At 52.0% G+C, this 25,924-nt stretch overlaps 1 protein-coding gene across 1 annotated transcript in view; it reads left to right on the top strand.

Annotated features, from left to right (window-relative positions):
- The window catches only part of FADS2 (fatty acid desaturase 2), a 37,086-nt gene that overhangs the window by 8,812 nt on the left and 2,350 nt on the right, over positions 1 to 25,924 (top strand). The window contains exons 2-10 of the mRNA XM_027532904.1: positions 3,277 to 3,387; positions 4,854 to 5,051; positions 5,171 to 5,272; positions 10,833 to 10,958; positions 19,034 to 19,094; positions 19,470 to 19,546; positions 24,906 to 25,003; positions 25,260 to 25,356; positions 25,649 to 25,728. Coding sequence (XP_027388705.1) covers positions 3,277 to 3,387; positions 4,854 to 5,051; positions 5,171 to 5,272; positions 10,833 to 10,958; positions 19,034 to 19,094; positions 19,470 to 19,546; positions 24,906 to 25,003; positions 25,260 to 25,356; positions 25,649 to 25,728 — 950 coding nt within the window. The remainder of the gene's footprint in view (positions 1 to 3,276; positions 3,388 to 4,853; positions 5,052 to 5,170; positions 5,273 to 10,832; positions 10,959 to 19,033; positions 19,095 to 19,469; positions 19,547 to 24,905; positions 25,004 to 25,259; positions 25,357 to 25,648; positions 25,729 to 25,924) is intronic.

Below are 25,924 nucleotides of genomic sequence, written 5' to 3'. Positions count from 1 at the left end.
TGTGACCTGGACCTGGTCGGGGGAGGCAGTGGGTGCTGGGTAAGAGGCGATGGCTTGGCAGAGTAGAGATTGTTTCATTATTATCAGCCGTTGTTCGTCAGGAAACCGCCATACCGAGAACTTCCCCTTTGCTTCTCAAAAGCTGTGGTGTCATTTGAGGTGAAGCAGTGACAGGGTCTTTCTCAGCTCTGACTTTGGAAGGCTGTGCTCACTGCAGGCCGGCTTCCCGGTGTCTCAGGGGTAAAGCATCTGCCTGCAGTGCAGGAGCTGCCCGGGATGCAGGTTCGATCCAGGGTTGAGAAGATCCCTGGAGGAGGGCATGGCAACCCACTCCAGTATTCTTGCCTGGAGAATTCCATGGACAGAGGAGCCTGGTGGGCTGCAGTCCATGGGGTCGCAAAGAGTTGGACGCAACTGAAGCGACTTAGCACTCCCACACACTCACTGCCTTACCACCAAGGCCTCTGGGGGCTCCTGATGAGCCCTTTCTCAGGCCCTCGGAACCGTGGGGCGGGAGGGTTCTCACATGCAGAGGAGATGGAGGCGGGGGTGGGGCGGAGGTGGCTGCTGGCCCAGAGCAGACCCCAGGCTCCTCGCTGCCTGATCTGGGCCCCTACAATAGCAACCCATCTCTTCTCTGAAGAGGTACTTGCTCTGATCCTCTGCTGCCATCCCTTTTGATTGAGCAAGGTCAGGGTGCAGACATTTTTAAAAGACTCCAGGCCCAGTTTTCCTCTGCACAAAGTGTTGCTTTGTCAGTCTGTTCTAGACACAGATAGAATAAAGACCGGGCAAAAGGGCTTGATGCCAGGAAACAGACGAATATTGGCAATTACCCTTGTGAGATACTTGGGCAGGGGGGCTGAACACACTTTTATGAATTGTCAGCATCTTCCTCATTTCTTCCTTGTTTTCTCTTAAATTTTGAAAATTTCCAAATACACAGAAAACTTGAAAGAATTAAACACTTGTGTATCCTTAACCAAGATTCACTAATCTCAACATTTTGCCATATTCATATTCCTCTTTATGCATATATGCATGTTTTTTGCTGAATTATATGAAAATAATATGAAAATAAACTGCATCATTATTATGCCATTTCAGCATCCTCTAAGAACAGGGACATTCTGTAACATAATCGCAATACTTTGGTTACATTTAAGAAAATTAATACTGATTCTTTATTAGTTTTTAATATATTTATTTATGACTGTGCTGGGTCTTTGTTGCTGCTTGCCAGCTTTTCTCTAGTTTCGAGGTGTGGGCTTCTCATTACAGTGGTTTCTTTTGTTGCAGAGCAAACTCTAGGGCCTGTGGGCTTAGTTGCCCGGCAACATATGAAATCTTCCCAGGCCAGGGATCAAACCCGTATCCCCTGCACTGGCAGGCGTATTCTTAACCTCTGGACCTTCAGGGAAATTCAATAGTGATTCTTTTAACATGACCAGATATCTTGTCCATATTCAAAATTTCTCATTCCACCCCAGAATGTCTTGGAGAACTGCTGGGTTCCCCCCACCCCAAACAGGAGCCTTTCAAATCAAATACTGCAGTTTTTATACTCTTTTGTTATATCTTTTTCTGTCTCTTTTAATCTAGGGCCCCTCCTCCCACACACCTCCTACACACACAGAGACATCCTCACTTTTCTACAACGACATTGATTTTTCCAATTGTTTCTCATGGTGTCATTTGATCTGTTCTTCTCTCCAAGCGAAGTCTCAAGACTTGATTTTTTTTAAATTTTAAGTTGAAACATAGTTGATGTCCAGTATTATGTTGGCTTCCCAGGTGGCTCAGTGGTAAATAATCTGCCTGCCACTGTAGGAGATGCACGAGATGAAGGAGACATGGGTTTGATCCCTGGTCAGGAAGATCCCCTGGAGGAAGGCATGGCAACTCACTCCAGCATTCTTGCCTGGAGAATCCCACGGACAGAGGAGTCTGGTGGGCTCTAGTCCCTGGGGTCGAACAGAGTCAGACTGACGTACCGACTATGCGGGCACACACAGTATTCTGTTAATTTCAGGTGCACCTTGAAGCTTAGTTTGATGCAAGGTGGACATGGTTTATCACTGCCCACCATGGGGGTGGGGGACTCTACTGTCAGCTCATCTCTAAAAGAAATGCTATATTTGTTTTACGTAACATACATAATATGTATAGGAAAAAAACTGGGAAAAAATATCCTGATATATTAGCAGTGGTGGTCATTCTCTGAGTGGTATTATTTTCCTCTTCTTCTGTACATTTTGTGAATTTGCCAAAATTATCCACATTGCTTAATAGTTGGAAAAAAACGTTAAAAGGCACAGCATTCATTGTTTTAATTTTAAAAGCAATGCAGCAATATGAGAGTTTGGAAAGTTTGCAGATAAAGCAAGGCCTGATGCCACAGGCTTAACACATAACAGTTTAGCTGCTGCTGCTGCTGCTGCTGCTAAGTCGCTTCAATCGTGTCCAACTCTGTGCGACCCCATAGACGGCAGCCCACCAGGCTCCTCTGTCCCTGGGATTCTCCAGGCAAGAACACTGGAGTGGGCTGCCATTTCCTTCTCCAATGTATGAAAGTGAAAAGTGAAAGTGAAGTCGCTCAGTCATGTCCGACCCTCAGCGACCCCATGGACTGCAGCCTACCAGGCTCCTCCGTCCATGGGATTTTCCAGGCAAGAGTACTGGAGTGGGTTGCCATTGCCTTCTCCATAACAGTTTAGAGATCTGCATAAAAAAGCTTTAATAATCTTCATAATAATTTTCATACCTTTTCAAAATATGAAAGACCTCCTCCCACCAGTGCGTTTATGTAATCATGTATTTGTTTTGGGTATAGCATCATCTGAGCACATTTTGCATGCCTGTGCTAGGCTCCAGGCTTGTTCTTTATTGACAGCTGTGTGCACCGCGTGGTGGGTGGCGTAGTTTGCCAGGAACCAGGCAGCTGGCAGAGTAGCCCTCGGAGAATTTGGTTCCCAGCCCTGCCCAGCCCGCATCCCTGGAGGGGCACGTTTTTTGGTAAACATCCTTGGCGAGCTCAGCGGCCCTTCATCAGGGTGCAGCTCCAAGTGGCATCTCCATGGGAATCGGGCGCCAAGGGACCTGCCAGGAGGAGGCTCAGAGAACACTTGGGGTCGGATCACGGATGCCCCGTTTGGTGTCCTGGGGTCCTAGTGGCACAGAGCTTCTGCTGGCAAGCCCTGCCCTCCCTGGGGTGGAGGTGCTGGCCGGAGCCGCAGTAGAGGTCTTTGTATTCACCACCTGCCCCCTGCTCTCCAGGACGCCTTCCTGGCCTTCCACCGCAACCTTGATTTTGTGCGCAAGTTCATGAAGCCCCTGTTAATTGGCGAGCTGGCCCCTGAGGAGCCCAGCCAGGACCGCGGCAAGAATGTGAGTCTGACCGGATGAGGAAGGAGGGGAAGGCTGGAGTGGTGGAGGGGGGATCACCCCAAAATGGTGAGTGTAGGGTGCTGGGTAGGAGCCTTTGTGCCCGTCCAGGGAGAACCATTGCTCGTCACCTGAGGTCAGGGAGGACTCCCCTGGCCCTGGTGAGCCCGCCTCCTCCTGTGCCAGCTTGGGTTTGCCCCCCACCCCCGCCCTTGGAGTAATTCATTCTTAGCCTCTCTACCTGTGGGGCCTCAGTGGTGCCAGGCTGGGTACAGAGGGTTTCCCTCTTGCCCAGTCGCTTGCCCTTATATCTGGACTTTCTTCCCTCTCATGCCCTGCCCCTGCCTCCTAGCTTCCCTCTTTCTCCCAGTGATACCCTCTTTCTCAGACCCACCCTTGACTCTGCCCGCCATGTGCCAGAGCACTGAGCCCTCTCCTGTCTGATAGAGTGTTCAGAACAAATGGTACATGTCAGGTAGTGGAAAACATAAGCTTTTTAATCATTTAATTTAGTTCATGTGTTTGGCCACACCACATGTGGGATCTTAGGTTCTCTTACCAGGGATCGAACCCACATCCCCAGCAGTAGAAGCATGGTCTTAACCAGTGGACCGCCAGGGAAGTCCCTAAGCTTAAAAAAAAAAAAAAAGGTATAAATTAGACATAACAAAATTTACCATTTTAACCTTTCTTAAATAAAATATTTATTTTATTTTGGCTGTGCTGGGCAGCTTGCAAGGATCTCACTTCCTTTACCAGAGATTGAATCAAGGCCCTTAACTGTGAAAGGGTGGACTCCCAACCACTAGGCAACCAGGGAATCCCCCATTTTAACTGTCTGGAAATACACAGTTCAGCGGCTTTGAGTACATTCACATTGTTGTGCAACCATCACCACCATCTGTCTGTAGAACTTTGTCATCACCCCACACTGAGATTCTGTTTCAATTAAACATTAACTACCCATCTGTCCCTCCCAACAGCTCCTGGTAAACACTATTCTTTCTATTGAAGAATCTCTTCTAGGTTCCTCATAGAAGGGGACTCATAAGTATTTGTCTCTTCATGTCTGGCTCAGTTTCACTTAGCTTAATGACTTCAGGGTTTGCTCATTAGCAGCATGTGTCATCATTTCCCTCCCTTTTGAAGGCTGTGTAATGTTCCATTGTATGTAAGCACCACATTTTATTCAGCCCATTAATAGAATTTGGGTTGTTTCTGTCTTTGGCCTATTTTGAATAATGCTGCTACACGGAATGGACAGCATTTTGAGTGAAATCCTTTCTTTGCACTGAACTGGCTGTAGACAAACACACAGTTCCAAGGCTGTGCCAGGTCCAGGTAGGTGCATAGCAACAGCAGCCGTTTTAGTGCATAGCAGCTGGGCTCCTCCGGAGCTTGGGTGTGTGGATTGGTACCCCCTGGAGCAGCTGGGCGGTTGACTCCTTCCTCGTGCTCTGGCTCAACAGTCCCAGATCACCGAGGACTTCCGGGCCCTGAGGAAGACCGCTGAGGACATGAACCTGTTCAAGAGTAACCAGCTCTTCTTCCTTCTCCACCTGGCCCACATCATCGCCATGGAGAGCATCGCCTGGTTCACTCTCTTCTACTTTGGCAACGGCTGGATTCCAACCATCATTACGGCCTTCGTCCTTGCTACCTCTCAGGTGAGGCGTGACACCCTCACCTGTCACTTGAAGCCCCTGCCCCCTGCCTCCCCCAGCTGGCAGAGGCCTGGTGCCTAGGTGCCAACGCTCTGAAAGCCTCCATGGCCCTCTCTCCCCAGGCCCAGGCTGGATGGCTGCAACACGATTACGGCCACCTCTCTGTTTACAAGAAGTCCATGTGGAACCACATCGTCCACAAGTTCGTCATCGGTCACTTAAAGGTAAATGTTGGCCACCCTGGGCATCCATTCCATCAGTTAGTGGGTGGGCACAGTGCCATCTCGCTTCCCTCGGAGCAGGTCGCCTCTCCGGTCAGTGTCCTGGCTGAGCTGTAGGACCTGCTAATCCTCTGCTTCTCTGAGCTTCCAAGGCCTGTCTCCTAACCACACTAGACACATAAAACCAGGGTAGTGGTTGTGAAAACAGGCACGTACTTCTTAGTTGATTACATTTGTTCCTTACCTAAGGACTTACTGATAAATTCCTTTCAATTTGGGGCCAGTAAAGAAGCAGTCTCTCTCGCTCCCTTTTTTTTTTTTAATTAAAGCAGAGTTGGTTTACAATGTTCTGTTAATCTCTGCTGTACAGCAAAGTGATTTAGTTATATGTGGGCTTCCTTGGTGGGCTTCCCTGGTGGCACTAGTGGTAAAGAATCCGCCTGCCAATGCAAGAGATGTAAGAGAGGAGGGTTCGATCCCTGGTTCAGAAAGATCCCCTGAAGAAGGAAAAGGCAACCCAGCATTCTTGCGTGGAGAATCTCATGGACAGAGGGAGAAGCCTGGCAGGCTACAGTCTATAGAGTCGCAAAGAGTCAGGCATGACTGAAGCAACTTAGCATGCAAGCATATATGCATTCCTTCATTCCTTTTTCATATCCTTTTCCATTATGGATAATGAATACAGTTCCCTGTGCTACACAGTAGGTCCTTGCTGTTTATTCATTCCGTATATAATAGCTTGCACCTGAAGAAACAATTTCTCTTAATACATCGGTATGCTTCCTCCATCAGATGATGTTTTATATCTGAGACATCGTGTTTCTCTTAAGTCTTTAGATAAGGGACTTCAAACAGTGTACTGAGCCAAAGGGCAAGAGTTGTGTAAAACCCCGAAGGGCAGGTAGCTGTCTCATCGCCCTACAGATCAGGAGGCCCACCTGCAACAGCCTTGTAGCTTGGCAAGTTTGTACAAAGACGAACTGGACTTGCCAGCGATCTCATGCTTATGTGATAGGCGTTATCTCTTTGGTTTTGGAAATAAGTCCTTGCCAAGTCTCCCTTCGAAACAGATTCTCATCCTCCTGCCCAGCCCTACCCCAGCAGCATCTAGCTGCAAAGACTCCCATCCCTCCCTACCTTGGCTTGGGAAGAGCTACGTGTCTGGGTTAAAATGTCAACCCCTGCAACCCGACAATATCCAGTCTTCCACTTGTCGGCTCTTGATCTGGTTGGGAGTGAATTACCACTGAACTGGTAACCAGTTCCTTAGCAAGCAGTTTGCCTGGCCCTGAGCCTGGAGCTGTCTGAGAACCTGGTTTCTTTCCAGAATTTCAGGGGTGAAGGATGCACATAGTAGAGCGCTTTGTTTCATTTTGTGCCCTTTTCTGTTGGAGAAAACCCTCCTCGGTGTTGGAAGTAACGTTTAACTCCAGACCCAGGTTATCCCTACACACTTAACAAAGATGGCCTTTGTCCTGTTTCCAGATTCTGAGTGGGAGCCGGGAGGGCCTGTCCCTCCTGATGTCCGTGTGTCCTTGAAGGGCTCTGGGACACAGCTCTTGTGTCAGAAGATGAGGTCAGGACAGGGGACTGGCCTTCTTTTAGAACGTTGATTTGTGAAATCTGGAGTGACAGGGTACTCGGGCTGGGAGGCTGTAGGAGGTCAAGGCCCTGGGTTCTGTTGATGGCTTCCAGCTTCCTGCTAGCTGTGCCCATGCTGTGTCCAAGCCAGTGGCACAACTGGGCAGCTCAGTCCGGGCTGCCCCAGAGCGAGGAGCATCCCAGCTTTCACAGCGTCGCTCTGGCACGTGGTGGGCACATGGCTGCAGACAAGCCTGTAGGTCCAGCTGTTCCTCTGGTCCCTTTGCCGGCACAGAAAGGAACTGACTGGGGAAGATCTTCAAGGACCCCACCAACTCAGATGTCTTAGCTCAGCCCACTGAGGGCACTGAACGAGGTGCCGGGAGCTTCAGGATGCTGGGGCCCGCTTCTTAATGCCAGCCCATGCTGCCCGTGGGATTCCCCGGGTGAGCCCTCCACCTCCCTACTATGCCTTTTCCTTTGGTCCCCATCACTTCCGGTGGCCATTTCTTCCCATGTCACTTCCGGTGGCCATTTCTTCCCATGTCACTTCCGGTGGCCATTTCTTCCCGGGGTTAACCTTGTACAGACATGGTTCTGTGAGGGTGAGCCTCTGTTTGGCATTGCACTCAGGGTGAAATGCAAACCGCTAGGCCTGGCACCATCTAGACTGCACCTGGAGATGGAAATATTTGGAACCCAGAGTCTTTCTTCAGCCTTATCTGGGGCCACCAGGGCTGGGACTAGGGTGAGGCAAGTGAGCACACAAGTGTGTGCCAGGAACCCAAAATTTAAGCGATGACAAAAAGAATCAGGAGTGAAATAAGTAGCATTTTAATGCAATATTTTAAAAGCTTTTAAATTTTATTTTGGGGTATAAGCTGACTAACAATGTTGTGATGGTTTCAGTGGACAGCAAAGGGACTCAGCCATACATATACATGTATCCATTCTTCCCCAAAGTTCCCCTCCTATCCAGGCTGCCATGCAATTTTTTTTTAAGTAAAATTAATGCAAAAAAAAAAAAAAAAAATCCACAAGCAACAAAATACCAACATTTTAAATAAAGATTAGGACTTTGAGACATATTGGAATATGAAACCGAAGGACAATTTGTATCTTATGTACATGTTTTTATGTGTTTGCTCTCTCTTTTTTTTTAACTGGTTGAATTTCGTTCACCAGAACATTAAAGTAGTTGAAAGTAGTTGAAAGCTACTTAAAATTTGGAAAGGTGGTATATAAAAAGTCCCAAGATGAAGTTTAAATTTATTATTTATACTGAAATCAAATTTATTAGTATTTTACTTCAGTTTAATTAAAAATTACTTGACTGTCACTTGGTTGAGAGAGATTGGCAAACTCGGCAATTCTCTCATTTCAAAACAAGATGAGCGAAAGGGTGATAGATTTTTGAAAATATTGTTAATGAGGCTCTACTATGGCTCTGCCCAGCACTGCTGGCGCCAAGGAGGCTTTCTCTCTGCTTCTGTGACAGCCCACTCTCCCCTTCCCCCAAGGCCGTCACCCGGCCTCTGTCAGAAAAGGGACCCTTGCTCTGTCTGCCCCCTCCTACCCAAAATGCTGCCCAAGGGCAGACCTTCTGAGTGGCCTCCCAAAACTTTTACAGCTCCGTCAGCGTATCCCAGTGTGGAGTGAGACCCCCCAACCCCTGTGTGGAGTGGAGACCCCCCTAACTCCATTGTGGGGTGAAGCCCCCCTCAGTGTGGAGTGAGGCCCCCTACCCATGTGGAGTGGGGCCCCCCTACCCCAGTGTGGAGGGAGGCCCTACTCTCCCTTGGTAGACAATGGCTGGCCTCCTTCCCTGCTCCATCCCTAGGACAGGCATCTTTGAATCATGGCTCCAAGGCAGGCAGGGCTGCCCTGTCCCAGGAATGGTATGTAAAGTTGGGCCTAGTGAAGAAGAACGGAAGAGAATCAGCAGAGAAGAGCACCATCAAAAACTATTTCATCATTACACCCCATGCCAAGTTCGGGGGTGGCCCCACCTTGCCACATCACATCCTCATGGTGCTCACAGCCCATCTTTCTTTCCTCCAGTTACTCATTCAACAAACATCTCTTGGGTGGTGTATTCTAAACCTCATGTTTCACATACCTTGCTCCTTAATTCCTTTGTGCCAGGGACTCCATTGTGCTTTTCCTAGGACCTTGGCTCCTTTTGGCTAGAAAGACCAATGTATCATCTCATTTCCCAATCCTCTAAACTCTCATTTGCTGTTATTTTTTATTTTTGCTCTGTTGGGTTTGGAGGCACAGGGACCTGAGGTCATTGCAAAGGCCACAGCTGCTCAGAGCTGTTCCCACCCACAGCCCTTAGGGTCCGGAGACTGTGTTTGTACCCAAACATCTTCCAAGTAAAATGTTTGTTTTTGCAATTAGGCCTTTTTGTAGATGGCCAGACCCTAGGCCAAAGCATTGATTGATCCAGCAGCTGTTCACCCGTGAAACCCTCATGCTGACGAGTCAGAGTTTTGTTTCCTTCTTTGTATGCCTGGGTGACTCCATGGAGGGACATGCCCTCAAAATACGTCTGGAGTTGGAGCTGGTGAGACAGAAATTCATGGCCTTGAAAGAAATACTCATGTAATGCATCTTGTCTCCTAGAGTCATAATTTTATTATGACTTTTATTACAATTTTTTGTTATTTTTGGCCACATTGTGTGGCTTGTGGGATCTTAGTTCCCTGTCCAGGGACTGAAGCTAGGCCCTCGGCGGTGAAAGCTTGGAACTCTAATCCCTGGACTGCCAGGGAATTCCCTGGGATTATCATTTGCCTGTTAGAACCAGAAAGCGCTTACCTGCTTGTGCTGGTGATTGTTTATTAAGCTCCCCCAAGCATTTTGGATATGGTGTGACTCACCCACATGACTCAGCGGTCACCTCTCAGTGCAGTGGCACGTCTGGCTGTGGGGCTGTCTCTTGCCAGCTACTCTCTGGGCCCTCTGAGAGCAGGAGCCGTTTGTGGTCTTCATTTTTTTTTTGTTTTAAGCTTTCTTGATCTAATTTACAAGCTCTACAGTTTGCCAATTTACATGTGCAAATCAATGACTTGTAGTATATTCACAGATTTGTGCACCCTCCATCACAATCCGTTTCAGAACATCTTTATCACCCCCAAAAGAAACCCCACACCACTTAGCCATCAGTTCCAAACCCCTCATCCCAACCCTGGAACTGGGTAACCACTCATCTTTCTGTCCAAGGATTTCCCCAATGCTGGATATTTCATACAAATGGGATCGCAGGACGTTGTGAATAGACTGCTTTGAGGCTGTTTCTTTCACTTAGCATCGTCCTTTCCAGGTCCATCCATGTTGTGGTGTGTCAGTGCGTCACACCTTTTTATGGCATGGCCACACAAGATTCCATTTGGATCTGCCACAGTGTGTATCCACTCTTCAGTGCATGGACCTTTGGGTTGTTTGCGCCTTTTTGGTTATTTTAAATAATGCTGCTGGGAATGTTTGTGTACAGGTTTTTGTGTGGCCGTGTTTTCGTTTCTTTTGGGTACACATACCTAAGGGTGCAGTGCTGGGTCCATGTGGTAAGGACTACTTCTTACTGTTCCCCAAATGGAAGTGTTCCCCTCTGCACAACAGGCGCAGATGAGAGACAAGCAGAGGATGAGGGGTGTTAGCCTCACCCCTGGGACTGGCAGACACCTGAGGCCCCCCACGTGTGCTGAAGCACTTGCTTCTCCGTCCATCACCAGCACCGTCTTATGATCAGGGAGACAGGCCTGGAAGGGTGGAGTAAGCTGGCTCCATGCAGAAGTCCTGGCCGAGGGGCTGCCCAGCACTCTGGACTCAGCATTGGCAGAGTCAATTTCTGACTTTTGGGACCTGAGTATTGCACCTGCTAGGAACTGGTCCCAAGATGTGCGGGTCATGGGCAACGCCCCCCCCCGGCCCCCACTGCCAGGATTGCCCTGCTCATCCCTGTTCCTCCCCCTGACAGGGTGCCTCTGCCAACTGGTGGAACCATCGCCACTTCCAGCACCATGCCAAACCCAACATCTTCCACAAGGATCCAGATGTGAACATGCTGCACGTGTTTGTCCTGGGCGAGTGGCAGCCCATTGAGGTACGATGAAGAGGACGGGGTGGGCACGGGAGCGTTTGGCTCACACAGTAATCGGGAGGGACCGTAGGGTGCAGAGTCACACACACACATCTGTGTCTGATATTTACACAGAAACCTTTCCTGGACACCCTGAGTAATTCCAGCTGGAATTTCTGTGGAATGGCCTCCCGGTTAAATAACGAAGGCAGCTCCTTATCAGAGTGTTAGGTCTGGTTCCACCTGCTTCACCACAGATGCGAAGTGAGGCTCAGCAGGAGGAGGGCACGTGGTCAGGGTTACATCGTTTAGTGACTGTTCTAGGATGAGGCTCCGGATCTGACAACTGAGCCATTTCCTTCCACTCCATCACACTGCCTTGTCTTTATTTTATTTATGTAATTAACTAATTTAATATATATATATTTTTTAACGTGGGCCATTTTTAAAGTCTTTATCTGTTAGAATATCATTTCTGTTTTTTATGTTTTGGTTTTTTGGCCACAAAGCATCTAGAATCTTAGCTCCTGGACCAGGAATCAAAACTTCACCCCCTACACTGGAAGGCAAAGTCTTTTTTTTTTTTTTTAAATTTTTGGTTGTGTTGGGTCTTTGTTGGTGCACACTGGCTTTCTCTGGTTCCGGTGCAAGGGCTTACTCTCTCTCTAGCCGTGGTGCAAGGGCTTCTCAATGCGGTGGCTTCTCTTGTCGTGGGCATGGGCTGTAGAGCGCGGGCTTCAGTAGTTACAGCACGTGGGCTCAGTCGCTCCATGGCGTGTGGGTCCCTTCTCAGACCAGGGATCAAACCCATGTCGCTTGCATTGGCAAGTGGGTTCCCAATCCCTGGACACCAGGAAAGTCCCTGCCTTGTTTTTAATATTAGTTGATTTTTTTATTATAAGTATAGACATACCTGTTGTAAGCATTTAAATAATAACAGTAATTGACCAGACTGAGAAGTGAGCCACCTGTCATCTCTCCCATCCCCGCTGTGCCTCCAGTTGTCATGCCCCTGACATTGGTGACCACTGTTGGTGTCAGCATTGGTGACCACTGTTGACAACAGTCTCTAATCCTTCCAGGTGGTGTGTGAAGAAACATAGACACACATATCTTTTTTAAAAACAAAAATCCAAACTTAGATAGTTTTCCTGCAACTGGCTTCTTCACCCAATGTGGGCCTCTTTGCTGGAGTCCAAGTGCATTGGCCTCATCTGGGGCTGTCCAGTCCTCTGCTGTGTTTCTAAGACAGGAAAATTTGGTGTTGCTGAGTCTTTGAATAAAGCCATGCCCAATGCATTTAAAGAATTTAAAGACGCTCCTCATTTTTTTTTTTTTAAGTAGTGCTTCTGGGTGGAAAAAAAAATGTTATAGAAGCTTTACTTTTCTGAAATACATTGATGACGTAAACCAAAGTTTAGAAGATCCCTCTTGCTTTTATGTAGATCTGAAGTGTGACCAAACTGTGCACAGAGCAGAGGCCCAATAAGCATTTGCCGAGAGAGGCACGTTTACCCTCCATGAGGAGCAGTGTCTTGAACTGGTTGTATTCCCAGCAGTGTTGGCATCCAAGGCTTCAAAGAGGAAGAGGAGGGAGACTTTTCCCTCAACTCTGGTTGGTACCGCACTCCTCCCGTCTCATATCTGCCCAACAGAATATTTGAGAGAAACATAAGTTTTCTGTGACATTGTCAGTTCAGAGGAAATTAGCCAAACTTTGGTTCTTTGGGCGTGTGAAGCCTCTCTGGCTGGCCAAGGACTTTTTTGCTGTTCTTCAGTTGCTTAGTCGTGTCCAGCTCTTTGCACCGCATGGAGTGCAGCGCACCAGGCTTCCCTGTCCTTCACTATCTCCCGGAGTCTGCTCAGACTCATGTCCATTGAGTCAGTGATGCTTTCTAACCATCTCATCCTCTGCTATCCCCCTTCTCCTTTTGTCTTCAATCTTTCTCAGTATCAGAGTCTTTTCCAGTGAGTCAGCCCTTCATATCAGGTGGCTTCACATCAGTATTGGAGCTTCAGCTTCATCATCAGTCCTTCCGATGAATATTCAGGGTTGATTTCCTTTAGGATTGACTGATTTGATCTTGCAGTCCAAGGGACTCTCACGAGTTTTCTCAAGTGCGAGGATTTTCTTTGCCAAAATACACGCTTGCATTTTCCTTCTTGCAATGAGTTTGCTAGCTTTGAGGTGTCCAGATAGTAGGCCTGATTAAGTGGAGTCAGTCCACTTATGTATTTATCATTAAGTGATAAAAAGACAAAGGCTTCCCTTTCTAGTTGGGGAGGCTTCGTGTTGTAGAGCCGTTGACTGGCTTGACAAGTGCTCTCTGTGTTCCTGACAATAAAACCTAGTCTCACCAGCGATGCTGCCAAGGCGTCTCTTTCTGTGTGGTGGCTGTGAAACTCCTTCCAGCGTCTCTCTCCCTGGACGCCTCTCAAGTGCCAACTTTTGGGAGGTGCAGTGGAAGTTTGGGGGATCTGGCCACCCTGTTGCCATTGATGTAAGGCCGTGACCATAGCTCCATGAAACCCTCTGTCACATACTCGGGAAGAGGCCAGTTGTTCCTGGATTCCTAGTGTTGCCAGGACCATGCTGCTTGGAAGGAATCTTTATTTTATGCTTAGAAAGTGTTTCAACAGATTTTTAGTGTTTTATGGTTTCACTTTTCTTTTTAAAGATTTCTTTCTTTCTTTTTTTTTTTTTAAGAATATGGGCCATTTTTTAAAGTCTCTATTGAATTTGTTACAATATTTCTTCTGTTTTATGTTTTTTTGGCCATGAGGCCTGTGGGATCTTAGTTCCCTGACCAGGAATCAAGCCCACACCCCCCTGCATTAAAAGATGAAGTGTTAGCCACTGGACCACCAGGCAAATCCCCAAACCTTTCTTTTATGCTTAGAAAGTTCTTCATGTATTTTCAGTGCTTTATGGTTTCACTTTTTTGGGGGCCCTGTGGCAGGTGGGATGGACCACCAGGAAAGCCCTTAGGTTCTCTTTTGAATGCTTTACTTTGCCACATGAGGCTTGGCTAAGATGATGGTCTACCTCCATAACTTGCAGGAGTCAGCCAGTTTTTCTGGTTTCCCCTTCCCGGCTCATGTTGCCCCTGATGAGGGGTGAGGTGTCCTCTCCTGAAGCCCAGCGCCTGGTCTGGACTGAGTTTCGATGCAGGACACTGTCTGGGTGACTTGGGCATCCATGGCTCCTTATAGCTCACTGAGAGCTTGTCGTGGACTGACTTGCCCCTTCCAGAAAAAATTTACATCTTTACATTCAGTCTTTCCATCCAGAAATATGACATCTTTCTCCATTTACACTTGAGTCTTTTTTAAAACCTCTTAGAAAGGTTTTCCTCTTCTTTGTATGTCTTGTGGCCGTATTTCTTTCAACTGAATCCTAGATAACGTCTGTATTTTGTCATGACGATAGGGGTTTCTGTGGTATTTAGGAAAGCTGTTGCCATTTGGTGAGTTATCTCATGTCCAACTAGGGTCCACCGATGTGTGCTTGTGGTTCTAGTTGTTTTTCAGCTGATTCTTTTGAATTTCCTGGGTAGACAATCATATTTTTGGAAAATAGTGAAAATTTAGACACTTTCTAATAGCTCTCCACCCTTATCTCTGGTTTGGGCTTTATGACGTTACTGGAACTTCAGAACAGAATTGAATAGTGGTGATGTCGGGAGTAGTCGTGTTTTTGCTCCCCGCCGCCCACTTTTTTTTTTTTTGCTGTATTGTGGAGGAGAACCATGAGGCCATCAGCCCTGGAGCTCTGTAAATGGATTCTCAGAAGCCAGGAGTGTTTTCGCCTGCCTCTGGGCCTGAGAACCTGCTTTTCTGACCCCATGGGAGGCTCTCCCTGCCTCATGGCCTGTCAGCAGCTGACCCTCCAGACTACCTTTGCTAACAGGCCAAGTATTCCCTTGGAGCAGCCGGGGCCCTCGGGCTGGAGTCTTGCCATTCCTCGCATGCCTGCCGTGGCCGGCTCCTCATTTCTCTGCCTGTGAGTCTGCACTTTCCCAGAGGCAGGCAGGGCTCTCCAGCTGCCCCCCTCCCCCAGCCCTGAACGGACAAGGCAGGCCCTTGTCGTTGCTCAGACATTTTGTTCCAAGGCTGAAAAGTCCCCTGTACATGCCCCTGGCACCCCCTCAGCCCGTAATCCAAGCCGGGCCTCGTGGTCTGGGGGAGGCGGAGCACCAGGGTGTCAGCTGGCCGGGGCCCCAGGGTCGTGGGCCTCAGGGAAGCCAGGCCGCCAGGGCTCCCCATGCCTATGCCTCTGACCTGCGTCCCTTTCAGCCTCAGCTTGCTGCTGCTGCTGCTAAGTCACTTCAGTCGTGTCCAACTCTGTGCGACCCCATAGCCGGCAGCCCACCAGGCTCCTCTGTCCCTGGGATTCTCCAGGCAAGAACACCGGACTGGGTTGCCATTTCCTTCTCCAATGTGTGAAAGTGAAAAGTGAAAATGAAGTCACTCAGTCATGTCTGACTCCTAGCGACCTGGTGGACTGCAGTCTACCTCCGTCCATGGGATTTTTCCAGGCAAGAGTACTGGAGTAGGGTGCCATTGCCTTCTCCGCAGCCTCAGCTTGACGACACGTCAAAGTGGGTCCTGCATGTGCCGCCGCACCTCGGGGTCTGGACACGATAAACCATCCGGACCCTCGCCCGCAGCTTGAGTCTGCATCTCCCCTGTGACCACCCCAGAGCCCAGGCTTTCTTCCTGTGTATAGTGATGAGGACTCTGCTGCAGGGGAAAGGAGTGCAGCCCCCCTCCCACCCCGAGCCTGCAGGCCCCCCTGGGGAGGAAGGCTGACTCTTGCTTAGTCCCTGGGTCCAACACCGTGGTGAGCACCACGTGTGGGGCATCATTTAATCCTTGCTTAACTATGAGGCAGGGGCTCTCATCAAGCCCATTTTATAGATGGGACAGCCAAGGCTGAGAGACGTGAAATAACTGGCTCAAGGCTACAGCTAGAAAAAGCAGTGCCACCATCCAAACCCTGGCTGAATGACTCCCAGCCAGGGCTTCCAGGTCTGCAGGGCCCTGCCCGGGGCCACCACCTGCTGGACACTAGGGGCCTGTGTTTCTTGGATCCTTCCAGCTTCCTAATGTATTATCCTCGGAGGGCTTCTTATCCTAAGACACTTCTCCCCTCCCTTCCCTACGCCCATGGCAGACAACCGAGGTCTGCAGAGAGCTGAGCGTGGGAAAGTCAAGAAACCAGGTTGGCCCACGCCTCACTTGGCATCCCCGAATCTCCGCTGTGCTTGCTGGTTTTCAGAGGGGAAGCTAGCGCCCTGGGTCAGCCTCACGCTGACAGGCGATCTTGCAGTCCCCCTAACTGAGGTCATCAGGATGGGATCACACACCCTGTGACAGTCTGTGTGTCGCGGCACACAGGCGCCTGTGTATCCGTGACCTGCCTTCTAAAGGGCTTTTGTTGCCCCGTCATCCACTGGCCCTCAACAGCTCTAAGGAGTACCCATAACGAACCCAAATCTCACGGCAGGGGAGGGGGGCTGCAAAGCAATTTGCTCAAATAACAAATTGCTTCCAAATCTGGAGCCCCCCACCCCAAAGCTGGCGCCCTCAGGGGTGGGCAGAGGGGCCAGCCGCTGCCTGGGGGCAGGGCAGTCTAGGGCCTTGAAGGGGTGCACGCAGGAGCCGGCAGTGCTGACTGGCCAGGGAGCATTAGCCAGGGAACATTAGCCCGGTAATCTCGTGTCAGCCCCTACAGGGCACCATGGATCAGTGCAGACGGGGTGCTTGCTGTGCGAACGCAGCTTCAAACCAGCTCCCCAGGTGTGCCCACTGCCAAGTCCCTCTGTGACCCTCTGCCAGCCTATCCTGCCCCTAGTGCTCGCTCCCAGAATACAGCTGAGCCAGCCTGAGGTTCCTTTGGGCCTGGGGCTGTCCCTCAGGGCAACCTGTGGGGCAGAGGGGTGGTGAGGAGGGCACCTGTCAGGGCCGGAGAAGCCTGCAAAGTCGGGGCCTGTTTCCTGGCTTCTGGGCGGGAAAGCAGGACCCCGGGGGGAGCGGGGGGACTGTTCTGTGAGGCACACGCTCCCCAGAACCCAGACCACCAGACCACTCACTTAGGGGGGTGCCTCTAATCCCTCCCTCCCCTGCAACGTTGTCCAGGACTGTGTCTGGGGTGCCCTGACTGGGATCTCTCCAAGCCCTGCCTCAATCTTTTTTTTTTTAATATATATGAGAGGCAAGATTGGTAGAAAGAAAAGTTCCCTTTATTTCAGAGGCTGGCAGCCTAGGGGGTGGGGTGCAGAGGGCAGACTCCTGTCCAAAGGCTGACTCCTCCCGAATGATAATCAGTAGGCTGAAGCTTTTAAATTTTGTTTATTTATATTTGGCGGGGCTGGGTCTTCGTTGCTGTGCACGGGCTTTCTCTAGTTGTGGTGAGCAGGGGCTACTCTCTGTTTGGGGTGCAAGGGCTTCTCATTCCGGTGACTTCTCTTGTTGCTGCTCGAGGACTCTAGGCACATGGGCTTCAGTAGTTATGGCACACGGGCTTAATTGCCCTGATGCATGTGGGATCTTAGTTCCCCGACCAGGGATTGAACCCACATCCCCTGCATTGGCAGGTGGATTCATAACCACTGGACCACCAGCCTCAGTCTTAATGACAGCCTTCATGCAGGATTTGTGCATTCTGGGGATTGGGTGAGACCCCTGCCAAGGCACAGGCCACATGGACCAAACAGATAGATTCTGATGGTGCTTCGGTGGCATGCCAGCCCCGTGGTCACTGGTGCCAAGATGAATGCCCTGGGGACAGACTTGGCTCTGCTGTCACCCAGGGCTTCTCACCCATGGGCCCTCCCTGTGATGCTGGCGCTTACTCCATCTCTGTGTTCTCACCTGGAGAACGGGAGCATTGGCCCAGAGGACATCCAGGGTTTCTCCCTCTGTAACATGCTTTGATCTCCTGGCTGCAATAAGCAGGAGTGGACATCATGCGATGAGGGTAGCACCAACCTTCGGAACTGGGGGTGGGAGGTGGGGGGCAGGTGAAGAGCCGTGTCCCAGGGGTCAGCCCCTGGCATTCATGCCTGTGTTCTCATTGACTCCTCTTAGCTATCAGTGATTTGGATGCCAAGCAGGGCTCAGGCAGGCTAAGTGACCTGTGCAGGGTCTCAGCTGGTGAGAGGCAGAGCAGTCCCCCAGCATTGCAGGCAAGAGCAGGTCCTCCTCTGTGAGCAGCATCTTTTGGTCTCATTCCCCAAGGAGCAGGGTGGGCTGGTCCTCGGGGGGCTGGACTTTGGAATTAAGGGGCTTGCAGGGACCCTGTGGGGCCATAGGTCTCCCCACCCCCACTCCCACCCTGGCTCACACTCGCTTTGTACAGTGAGGATGTCCACACCCCAGCCAGACCTCTCAGCCCTCCTGACTGGCATACCTGGGCATCAGCGTGCCCGGGGTAAGACCAGGTGACCAGGTGTGTCCTGAAGAGTCCGTGTGGTGACTCCCCCTGGCCTGGAACCTCAAGTGTCAAGTCTCAGCCTGGAAACTGCAGGCGGCTTGAGGGACTAGATGCTTGACCTGGTGACTGGTAACAATTTCCCGAGCCCATACCTGGGTTCTCCCAGCCATTGAGGGCTCCAGGGAGCTCCTCAGGGGACCCCAGGGGCTTTTCTCTCTCCAAAAGGGTACAAGCTGGCCAAGGAGCTCCGAGTGCCTCTGCACACAACCCCCCCCCACCCCAGTTCCTTGTTCCGTGGTGCATTCATTCAACAAACATTGATTTGCTGCCTGTCTCATGGGCTCTGCGTCCGCTTTCTTGGGTTCAGAGCCTGCTTCTTGTGTGGCCGTGGGCAGTGACTTGACTCCGAGCTTCAGCTTTGGAAGCACCAGCTCGTAGAGGAGCGCCTGAGCTGAGAGGCCGGCTTGGGATTGGTGCGCCCAGTGAGGGCTGAGGAAGTGTTGGCCGGAGCAACCGGGAGCCGAGAGGGGCCCAGGGTGCAGAGGGACAGAAAGCCTCCCTGGGCGGGAGGAACAGGGACTGCAGAGCAGGTGGCGGAGAGCATGGTGGCGGGGGGGTCCGAGGGGTGCTGGGGGCTCACAGTCTCTGCTTCTCTCCTCAGTACGGCAAGAAGAAGCTGAAATACCTGCCTTACAACCACCAGCATGAGTACTTCTTCCTGAGTGAGTGCCGGGGCGGCCCAACCCCGACCTCCTTCCCACCCCTGTGTGGCCGTCCATCCCCGCTCCCACCTGACACCCTTCCAGACCCAGAAAGTGACACCAAAGCTGTCAGAGCAACAACAGCCACAAACCCATCCTGGCCCGTGATACACAGAAGGGACACCGGCCCAGACACCCAGATGCCACACTCGGGCTTCCAGTGCCAGCGGGTACTCCCAGCCCCGTTCTCAGGGTGCCAGGGTTCCGGTCTCCTCTGCCTGGGAGCTACAGAGCTGGCACCACATCCTGGCTTCTGCCCCCTGGTTCCTCCCCATCTTCCAGCCCCACCGGGTGGGACAGGCCGCTCCAAGCCCCTCCGCTCTCTCTCTCTTGCAGTCGGGCCGCCGCTGCTCATCCCTTTGTATTTCCAGTACCAGATCATCATGACCATGATCGTTCGCAAGTACTGGGCGGTGAGTCCAGGGGACCCAGGAGTGTGGGGAGGAGGGCGACTAGACCCTGGGGTGGCCCACATCCCCGGGCATCTCCTCCCGGGGTGACTACCTTGTCACTCTCAGGAAGGGACTTGCTCTGAGGCCAGCAGGAGCCAGCGAAGCCATAGCACCCCAGCCCGAACGATCCCGCCACGCAGGGCATCCACTGGGAGAGCCCCTGCCCTGGCAGAGCCCTTCAGAAAGTTCCTGAAGGCTGAGTGATGAGTCACATGCAGTCCACCCATCCAAGGCTCCAGCCATCACCCTCCTGAGTCCCCGTGAGGCCCCTAAGACCCAGTGGACCAGGTCACACTGCTCTCCAGTTGGTAAATGGAGAGCAGCCTGGCACTTAGTTTGCTAAATCTGCGTGAGAACGTGCCGCAGGCACTTCTGTTAAACGACAGGATCGTATAGTCTCACAGCTCTGGAGACTAGAGTCCAAGATCAAGGAGTCTGCAGGGTTGGCCCTTCTGGGGGCTGTGAGAAATGGTTTGGGCTGGCCTCTGTCTGTGACTCATGGATGGCCAACATCTTCTCCATGGGTGTTTCTGCCTCCGGGTTTCCCCTCTGTCTTAGGATCAGGGCCCTCCCTAATGACTGCGTCTTCACTAATGACATCTACAAGCACACTGTCTCCAAATAAGGTCCCACTGTGAGGTCCCGGGGATGAAGAGTCATTTTAGGGGACACGATCCCACCCATCACTCCAGAGAGAGAAGGGGACCCTGGAGAGGGACGGTCCTTGGCTTGATGTAGACATGCAGGTGTGGTTCTCAGAAGAGGACAATATGCCCGTGATGGGAGGCCCTGGGGGAGGTGGTCGCCCTGGGCAGAACCTGCTTTTGGCAGAACAGGGTTTAATGGGACTGGGAGTGGGACAGGGACAGGGACAAGACCCGTGCCTTCCAGACGAAGCGGACACTTAGTCGGTATCGCTGGTCTTTTTTTGTTTTATAAAACCTAGTTTCATAAGTGAAGATAGTGAAACTCTGAGAGTTTGGGGCTTGCCCAAGGTGACACCAAGGGGTGGATCAGGCACGAGAACTTCCCAGTGCCACCGCCTGGACTCACCCCACTCCCACACCCTAGACACTTCTCTCTCAGTAGCAGGCCCTCGTGTTTGTATAGCAATTGAAGGACTTCAAAGTACTTTGTCTTAACATGCTTCCCTTGGTGTTATTGGCAGAGGTGCCTGTTGATTCTGCTAAGAGGGCCAGCCTGGAACTCGGGAGCAGGTTGGGGTTGTTTGGGGAAGAGGAGGGATTTGGAAGTCCCTGCCAGCCCTGTGCTGGTGAAACCTGTACTACACGCTTGTAGGGCATGCTTTTTATCAGTACCCGCTGTGCTCCAGGGACAGTTAGGCACTGCCACCCACGGTGAAAGTCATTCAGTCGTGTCCGACTTTTTGCAGCCCCATGGACTATTAGTCCATGGAATTCTCCAGGCCAAAATACTGGAGTGGGTAGCCTTTCCCTTCTCCAAGGCATCTTTCCAACCCAGGGATCAAACCCACGTCTCCCGCATTGCAGGCGGATTCTTTACCAGCTGAGCCACAAGAGAAGCCCAAGAATACTGGAGTGGGTAGCCTATCCCTTCTCCAGCGGATCTTCCTGACCCAGAAATTGACCCGGGGTTTCCTGCATTGCAGGTGGATTCTTTACCAGTTGAGCAATCAGGGAAGCCCTGTCTTGCCATTAAGGCGCATCCAGGCCGGAGGGAAGGAGTTTCTGGGTCAGTGAGGAGGTGGGACTTGGAGCCCAGCTCTAGCTCTCCTGCCCCTGTGGTGACTGTTGAGCCCCGGGAGGAGTCATAGTGGAAGAGAACAGCGCTGCTGCTGCTCAGGACACTAATCTGCTTTCATGGCGGACACCTGACATGAATATTTAATCTCTTTTTTTAAAATTTCCACTGTGTGTGTTCCCTGAAGGACAAAGCATGAAATAGGCACAGTGGGAAAGGGAATCAGACTTTATACCTGAACTGGCTAAGGTGGCCCAGCCAGGGACATTTGATCAGGCCCCTGAGGCAGGGCTCTCTTGCCAGGGAGTAGGGTTCAAGCTTGGGCTTCTAGTGCACAACAGTAGCTGACTGTAACCAGGCTTAGCGCCAGGCGAAAGTGCACCCCTCAGAGGCCCGCGTGGCAGAGGCCTGCCCCGTGCTGTGGTTTTCTGATTCACGGTAACTGTGAGCTTAGGTGCCAAGTGCAGCTGTGACCTGGGGTGGTGGTCCTCAGTGGGAGCAGTTCTGTTGAGGCACTGGCAGCATCGGGGAGAATTTGGGGATTTTTTTGGCCGCACCTCACAGCATGCAGGATCTTAGTTCCCTGATTAGGGATCGAACCCGGGCCGGCTGCCATTGGAAGCACAAAGTCTTAACCACTTAAGCCGCCAGGGAAGTCCAGGGAGACATTTTTGATTGTCACAATTCAGGGGGGATGGACGGTCCCTGGCCCCTAGTGGGCACCATGCCATGCCCGGGACAGCTCCACCAACCCCCACCCCCCGCACTGCTGAGAACTGTCCAGCTCCAAAGGCCAACCAGCAGTGCCACTGGCTACATCCTGGGGCTGCCCCCAGGCCTCAACTTCCTGGAGGTCCGTTGCATCTGATCCCAGTATCCACTCCTTCTTGAAATTCTCCCTGTCAGCTTCCAAGTCCAGCCTCTACTGGTTCTCCTCCACCTCTGTCTCCCTGCACCTCCTTTATCCCTTCACCCCTGACCCCAGTGGCCCATGGTCATGTATCATTTCGCACCACAGTTAATAAGCACACACCTCCATTAATATATGTGTACATACCACTGCACTCGTACACGCAGAAAAGGAAATAAAATGAATGTGATGAAAAGTAGAAACAGAATTAAATATTGGCTTCCCCCACCCCCTTAATGGCTCCCCTGGTGGCTCAGATGGTAAAGGATCTGCTTGCCCTGCAGGAAACTCAGGTTCGATCCCTGAGTCGGGAAGATCCCCTGGAGAAGGGAATGGCAACCCACTCCAATATTCTTGCCTGGAGAATCCCATGGACAGAGGAGCCTGGCGGGCTATAGTCCATGGAGTCGAAAAGAGTTGGACATGACTGAGCGACTTGTTAGTCGCACATGTATCCTTAAAGACCACCTCCGTCCTGAGGTCTTGCCCTCCGCCCACTGCTGGCCCTTCAGACCCCTTCCCAGCCACTCTTCCCACTCCTTTCCTCCCCAGCCGATGACACCAACACCGGGGACCAGCCTGGGTTCACCATGACCAAGCAGTCTCTGCACAGAACTGCCCCTGCCTCCTAGAGTCCTAGAGACTGTTGCCCCCTCGGCAGGGCCGGGGGTCCTGGTTTGGGCCTCCCTCATTTCGTCCCTGAGCTCCTGGAATAACAGAATCTTCTCACCTTCAGTCGGCAGGGACCTATTTTTATGATTCAAATGGAACCACATTCTTGTCATTTAAAGCACAGTGGGTCTTCTTCCTTGCCACCAAAATAGAGGCCAGTCTCCCCCAGGCGGATGTGACCTGGCCATCGTCTCTTGCCCCCACCTGGAGCGCTTGGGCTGGAGTACATGGAGCATATAATCTACATGTAAACACAGCCCCTCCCTGCTCAACTCTCCGGACTTGTCTTCGCATTGTCATTTCTGCAAACATCCATCCTACTGTTCTTTTCTTGGCCAACCTTCACTGTATCCCAGCCCGGCTCGGGCACCACCTCCTGATGGGGGTCTTTCTAAATCAGGACAGGGTTGGGACCTTATGCCACGCTGCCATCATCCTTGTAACTGTGTGTCCCCTTCCGTATGCTATGGAAGGGATCTCCGGCTAAAGTCTGTCCTTCTAGACAAGGGGTTCTCAAGCACTTCGGTTTGCCTCCAGCGCCTAACTCAGCCCCTGACACAGGGAAGAATGCTTGTGGAGATGAACCAAACAGAGCTCCTATGAAGGATGAGTTTGCTGAGCAGATAAGGGGAGGAGGAGCCTCTGGGCAGATCCAGCTAGACACAGACAGCATGGCATGCCTGGGCCATGGGAGACGTGACAGGCTGCAGGCAAGGCCAGGACGGTGGACGGGCATGTGAGGGACCCGTGCATCCTACTGGGAGGCTGGATTTTGTCTTTTATCCCCCGACGGGGCAGGAGGCTCGTGATGGCTTTGCAGATGGCAGTGGCGTGATCCAGCTTGCATGTCGGAAGGTCTCCATGGCAGCAAACTGGTGCCGAGACCAGAGTGGAGTCGTTAGAGCTCAGACTTGCAAGCTCTGCTTATTGTTGCCACAGCTTCAGGCCTGTAGAACCTCGGGGGATAGTCTTTTCCCATACTGAAGACGGAGGATCAGAGGCACAGCTCAGAAAGTTACTTACAAGCGACACAGAATAGCCACAAGGGGCACTAGTGGTAAAGAATGCAGGAGACAGACATGGGTTCAATCCCGGGGTCCAGAAGATCCCCTGGAGGAGGGCGTGGCAACCCACGCCAGTATTCTTGCCTGAAGAATCCTATGGACAGAGGAGCCTGGTGGGCTATTCAATCTATAGGGTTGCAAAGAGCTGGACACAACTGGAGACTTAGCACGTACAGAGAACAGGGAGGAGCCTGTGCTCTCATCGCTACCCTGCCGAGTGGGGAGAAGTGATGAGGGTGGAAATAGTCAGTGCAAAGGCCTTGAGGTGGAAACGAGCTGGGGCAGGGTGGCTGGGCAGAGTGGTCGCCAGTCCCTGTGGCTACTCTGGGTGGAATGGGAGGGCTTAGCAGGGGCAGACAGAGTGGGCTTGGAGCTAAGACAGTTCACTCCGGTTGCCATGGTTGCAGAGCCGTGGAGGCTGCTGGGGGAGGCAGGGTGCTTGCCCAGGAAGAGAGAGCAGAATGGAAGAGGGGCTGGGAGGAGACGCAGGTGTGGGAAGAGGGCCAGCACTGTCAGGCTGCTGGGAGGGTCCTGAGGTGGGTGCTGGATGGCGTCCCTGGCCTTTGTCGTGCTGGAGTGAGGACCCCCAGGTGCCGACGAGCAGTTTGTGAGCCTGTGGGTGTCGGGGGTGTGTGCACATTGTAGTACACCTCCAGAATCCCCAGGACTAGGATGTTAGTCCCCATCCCTGCGGATTTCCCTAGATGCAGAGCTTGTAGCCCCTCCACGTTGCTAAAACCACTCAGCCTTCTCCTAGACACAAAGACTGTCGTATACACCCTCCTCTGGCAGGCCTCGGATCCTTAGCTGGACCCAGTATGCAGCTTCCTGGAGGCCCGTAGGGTTTCTTCACTCAGCAGTGAGCTGGGCTTGCTGTGTACACACCTGTGGTTGGGACCACATGCCCAGGAGGGCAAGACACTCCCACGTCTAACTGTGTTTCTCTCCACAGGACTTGGCCTGGGCCATCAGCTACTACACCCGTTTCTTCATCACCTACATCCCTTTCTATGGTGTTCTGGGATCCATCCTTTTCCTCAACTTCATCAGGTGCCTGAGTTTTGCTGGCTACTAGCCCCTCGGCCCCCAAGCACTGGTGCTGATGGGGGTTTGATGTGAGGCCCCCGTCCACCGAGGAAAGCCTCAGAGGTCCCACTTTCTGCCCGGGCCCCTCATCAAGGGGCTTCACTTAACCCTCTCCACTTGCCCCGTTTGCGGTTGGGAGAGACACTCGGTTCCCACCGATTCCCCGGACCCCGTGGAGACTGAGCCACCAGGCTGCACACTGAGCCGAGCTCCCTTCCAGGTTCCTGGAGAGCCACTGGTTTGTGTGGGTCACACAGATGAATCACATCGTCATGGAGATTGACCGAGAGCCCTACCGTGACTGGTTCAGCAGCCAGGTGAGGGCGGCCAGCGCTGGCTGCCGGGGGGCCCCACGGAGCCCAGGTCCATGTCCCCAGGAGCGTGGCTGCCCAATAGGCCCTGCGCTGTCCTGCCCTTCCCTGGGGCTGCCAGTGTCCTTCCACTGGGAGGGCCAGGGCCGGGCAGGAGAGAGTGGCTGGGAGCTTCTGGAGGGACCAGTGGGAAATCGGGGCAGGGCGGTGAGACCCAGGGAAGGCTGGGCCTTACAGAAGGGAGAGGGGTCCCTTTGTGCTTCTGCTTCCAGCCACTCACCCCCCTTCTCCCCAACAGCTGGCAGCCACCTGCAATGTGGAGCAGTCCTTCTTCAATGACTGGTTCAGTGGGCACCTCAACTTCCAGATCGAGCACCAGTGAGCACAGGCGTGGGCATGGAGTGGGGGTGGGTGGAGGGCATACAGTGGAGGCAAGTTGCCACCAGCCTCACCTGGCAGAGGGCAGCAGGTGGGGGCTCCTTCTCTCTGTCTTTCCCCCAACACCCTAGACTGTATTTCCCACCCCCGCCACCGCCCGCCAGCCCCCTTGAGGCCTGGGTTCTTGTTCCCCAGG

The sequence above is a fragment of the Bos indicus x Bos taurus genome, chromosome 29 (assembly GCF_003369695.1).
Source record: "Bos indicus x Bos taurus breed Angus x Brahman F1 hybrid chromosome 29, Bos_hybrid_MaternalHap_v2.0, whole genome shotgun sequence".
In the NCBI taxonomy this organism is placed as follows: domain Eukaryota; kingdom Metazoa; phylum Chordata; class Mammalia; order Artiodactyla; family Bovidae; genus Bos; species Bos indicus x Bos taurus.
The sequence above is the reverse complement of the archived record's forward strand: the minus strand, read 5'-3'. Positions and strand labels throughout refer to the sequence as shown.